At 55.0% G+C, this 3,397-nt stretch overlaps 1 protein-coding gene across 1 annotated transcript in view; it reads right to left on the bottom strand.

Annotated features, from left to right (window-relative positions):
* Positions 1–380: 380 nt before the first annotated feature.
* Positions 381–3,397, bottom strand: part of ADAMTS8 (ADAM metallopeptidase with thrombospondin type 1 motif, 8) — a gene marked incomplete at its 5' end in the record, with an annotated part of 5,750 nt that continues 2,733 nt past the window's right edge. The window contains 4 exons of the mRNA XM_010016163.1: positions 381–1,104; positions 2,617–2,792; positions 2,866–3,038; positions 3,296–3,397. Of these exons, the coding sequence (XP_010014465.1) occupies positions 381–1,104; positions 2,617–2,792; positions 2,866–3,038; positions 3,296–3,397 (1,175 nt within the window). The remainder of the gene's footprint in view (positions 1,105–2,616; positions 2,793–2,865; positions 3,039–3,295) is intronic.

Raw genomic sequence — 3,397 nt, 5'->3', positions numbered from 1 at the left:
GGGACCCCAATTTTATCAGCAAAGCCACCCACCCTGGACCTCCTTGACCTGCAGCTGGGACGGGGCGATGGCAAAGCCAGATTCCACATTCTTTTCCAGCAACAAATCCTTACAAAACAGAGTCTGCAGCCGTGTTTAACAACAGCTCTTTGGAAAAACCCTATGGATACACCTATTTTCCCTTTAAGTTACAACTTGCCTGCAAGCAGCCAGCTGGAAGGAAAGGAAGAGAGAAAGGACAAGAAGTGATTCCTCCCCACTTTGCTGCCGTTATTCCCCGCTCTGAGGTAGACATGGATGGGACGGGGATGAACCGCTGGAGAGCGAGTGGTTAAACACCAAGCTCACAGCACCCTCGCCGTCCTGCCCCAGCACCGAGCTCAGCACTGCTGCAGCACGCAGGCAGCGGTGGCCGGCGGTGGCCCCGGTGAGCTGCATCTCTCCGGGGCAGTGATTGCGCCGGTGTAGTCGATGCAGGAGGCGTTGCGCGTCCGCACGCCCTCCCCGCAGGTCTGGGAGCAGGGGGACCAGGGGCCCAGGCGCCAGAGCGGGCAGGGGATGTCACCGCAGGGCTTGATGTCCTCAGGCTTGAGGGCTCTGTCGCAGGTAGAGGAGGTTTGACCCTCCACGTTTTCGTCCCGCCGCTGCCAGCCGGAGCCGCACGTCTTGGAGCACTCGGACCAGTCGCCCAGGACCCATTGGGAGGTCAGCATCGGGCGGATGACGTTGGCCGACTTCTTCTCTTTGCCTTTCTGCTTGCTGAAAGGGACGTCCTTGGGGATGAAGAAGGTGTATTTGACTTTGGGTGGGAAGACCTCGCTGGCGATGGTCAGCAGCTGGACGGTGAGGGGCTCCGGGAGCTGTCGGAAGCTCTGCAGCCTCTCCAGGGTCGTCATGGAGCCACTGTACTTCAGGATGGTTCCCTTAATGAGGATGTCCTGCTCCATGGCCGAGATGGGAAAGTCTCCGTTAAGCAGGGACTTGCCCTCGAGGGTCCTCAGGGCCAGGTAGTTCCCGTCGTGACGGACCCCTCGGTGGCTGCGCTGCTTAATGTCGATGTTGGTTGCCCCGGCGGGGATGGTGACGATGTCGTTGTAGCCGTATCTGCACAGGGCAAAGGGACATGGTTAGTTCCCTGGACTTACTAAGGGGAGACCCATGCAGGGGACAGCTCTTAGTAACCCCCTCTGTAACCCCGAGCTCTCAGGAGCTGGAAATCATAGAATCCCAGCCTGATTTGTGTTGGAGGGGACCTTAAAGCTCATCCAGTTCCAACCCCCAGCCATGAGCAGGGACACCTTCCACTAGAGCAGGTTGCTCCAAGCCCTGTCCTTGGATACTGCCAGGGATGGGGCAGCCACAGCTTCTCTGGGCACCCTGTGCCAGCGCCTCAGCACCCTCACAGGGAAGAGCTTCTGCCCAAGAACTCATCTCAATCTCCCCTCTGGCAGGTTAAAGCCATCAGAAGTGAGCGATGCAATCAAACAGCCACCGCATGGGGTACCACTTGCTGCCCTTAATCCCTTTCTTCTGAAATGGGTGAAGTGTTTGGAACTAAAAGCCTGGCCCTGCCCAGGGATGCTGTCACTGGTGATGCTGAAGGACAGCATCAGATATAGCTATATAATACAGCTGTATAGCTATAGATCCAGATACAACACCAGGACAGATAGAGGACAGCACCAGGAAGACTTTGGTACTCAAGCCCTTGGCACCCCATGGTCATTACTTGCTGCTACAATAAAGCACCACCCTGGCGTGACTCAGCCCCTGGGGCCGTCGGGATGGTTTTCCATACATCCCCATGGTTGATGCTGCGGTCACTAACTGGGTTTGGAGTGTTTTGGAGAAAAGCCTTCGGGTCAAACTCTGCCCTCAGTCACCCTGACCCTGATCTTAATGGGATCTCTTCTTGGCTGGAGCTGCCGCGCTAATCTCTCTTTAGTCAACCACAAACAATTCATAGGCGAGTGGAAGCCCCATTTCAGCTGGTTCCCTGGAAGGAAACCATTCAGGAAATGTAATTTGACTGCATGAGTCACCTCACCGCTTAGAATTGGACGTGTTGGGCTTTTGTTACCATCTTTTCAACAAAAGCCTTAAAATTCAGCTCTTTGGCAAAGCAATGGAGATCTTGGGCACGGAAAGAGGCTGCCTCGATGCCCGAAATTCACCCCAGAGCCCAGGGAGAAGCTACTGAACTATTTATATCCCACATCAGCCCTTGAATATGTGTCCAAATCACTGCGTTGGGGTAAGATACATGTAAACTCCTCAGGGCAGCAGATTGATTTGCAGTGGTGTACCAAGCCCACTGCCAGCACCAGCTATTATTTGAGGAAATAAACTCTACTTGGCTTGCTTAATGATGCCCCGAAATAAGCTTAGTGTAAGCCCTAAAGCCTGGAGAGGAGAGCAGGCTTGTTGCAAGGGTGACCTGGCTGAGGATGCTTGCATGTTAACCCCAGTTAACAGCATGGAGGGGAAGCCAAGCGCTCCTGGAGTCCAAGCTCTGCAGTGGGGGGCAATGCTTTGTATGAAGAAACCAAACTGGCTTTACATGACCTAGGAAGAGCTCTAATATTCCTAACCCGGCGCTTTTGGTAGTAAACTTACTTGGATCGGTTGAGTGAGCCGGATATTTTCCTGCATGTTGATCCGTTGCCACCGCACACGCCACATTTATCCAGCTTTTTGGAGGACCCAACGATGTGATCGCAGCCAGCCTTGATGCACTGCCCGTGGACACAGATGGAGAGGGTCTCTGGTCCACACAGCGTCCCGTCAATCACCTAGGGAAGATGCAGAGGAGCAATGAGGGCATTTGGTCTGAAATGGGTTGAAATTGGGTGGTTGTCATCTTACTTTGGCCTCAAAGACTTTGAATTCACTCCTCCCTCTGGCTCGGCAGAAGAGCTTGCATCGGTCTCGGGGTGACACCCCGGCGTACTTGGGTACCCACTCCAAGAGGTTCCCTTCCAGATCCGTCAAGTTGTAGCTGTTGTACTTCTCACACTGCTGCTCCCGAAAGCTTTTCCCTGAAAGGAAAAGCAAGACATGCCTTCAGAGCCTGTGGGAAGCCTGCAGGAACTGCTGTCCTCATGGGCCACCGCAGAGACGTGGGAGCGCACAAGCATCAGAGCGATGCCGCACAGCTTCCACCCCTCTGGAACAGATCACAACCCCCAGCAGGAGGATATTTCCCTCCCAAGTACATGAATATTTAAGGGAGACGGGAGCAGTGATGGGTTCTGGAGGAACAGGGGCGGGATGCGTTGGGAATCAGTGTCCTTACCATCCGGCGGGCACTCGTCGGTGTGGCAGGACTGGTACTTGGCGCGCTGGCCCTCGCAGTACCTGCCGCCGTGCTGAGGCTTGGGGCTGTCACAGTGGCGGT

This window comes from Nestor notabilis, unplaced genomic scaffold (assembly GCF_000696875.1).
Source record: "Nestor notabilis isolate BGI_N333 unplaced genomic scaffold, ASM69687v1 scaffold26476, whole genome shotgun sequence".
In the NCBI taxonomy this organism is placed as follows: Eukaryota; Metazoa; Chordata; class Aves; order Psittaciformes; family Psittacidae; genus Nestor; species Nestor notabilis.
Note: the sequence above shows the minus strand (reverse complement) of the source record. Positions and strands in the feature narration are given on the sequence as shown.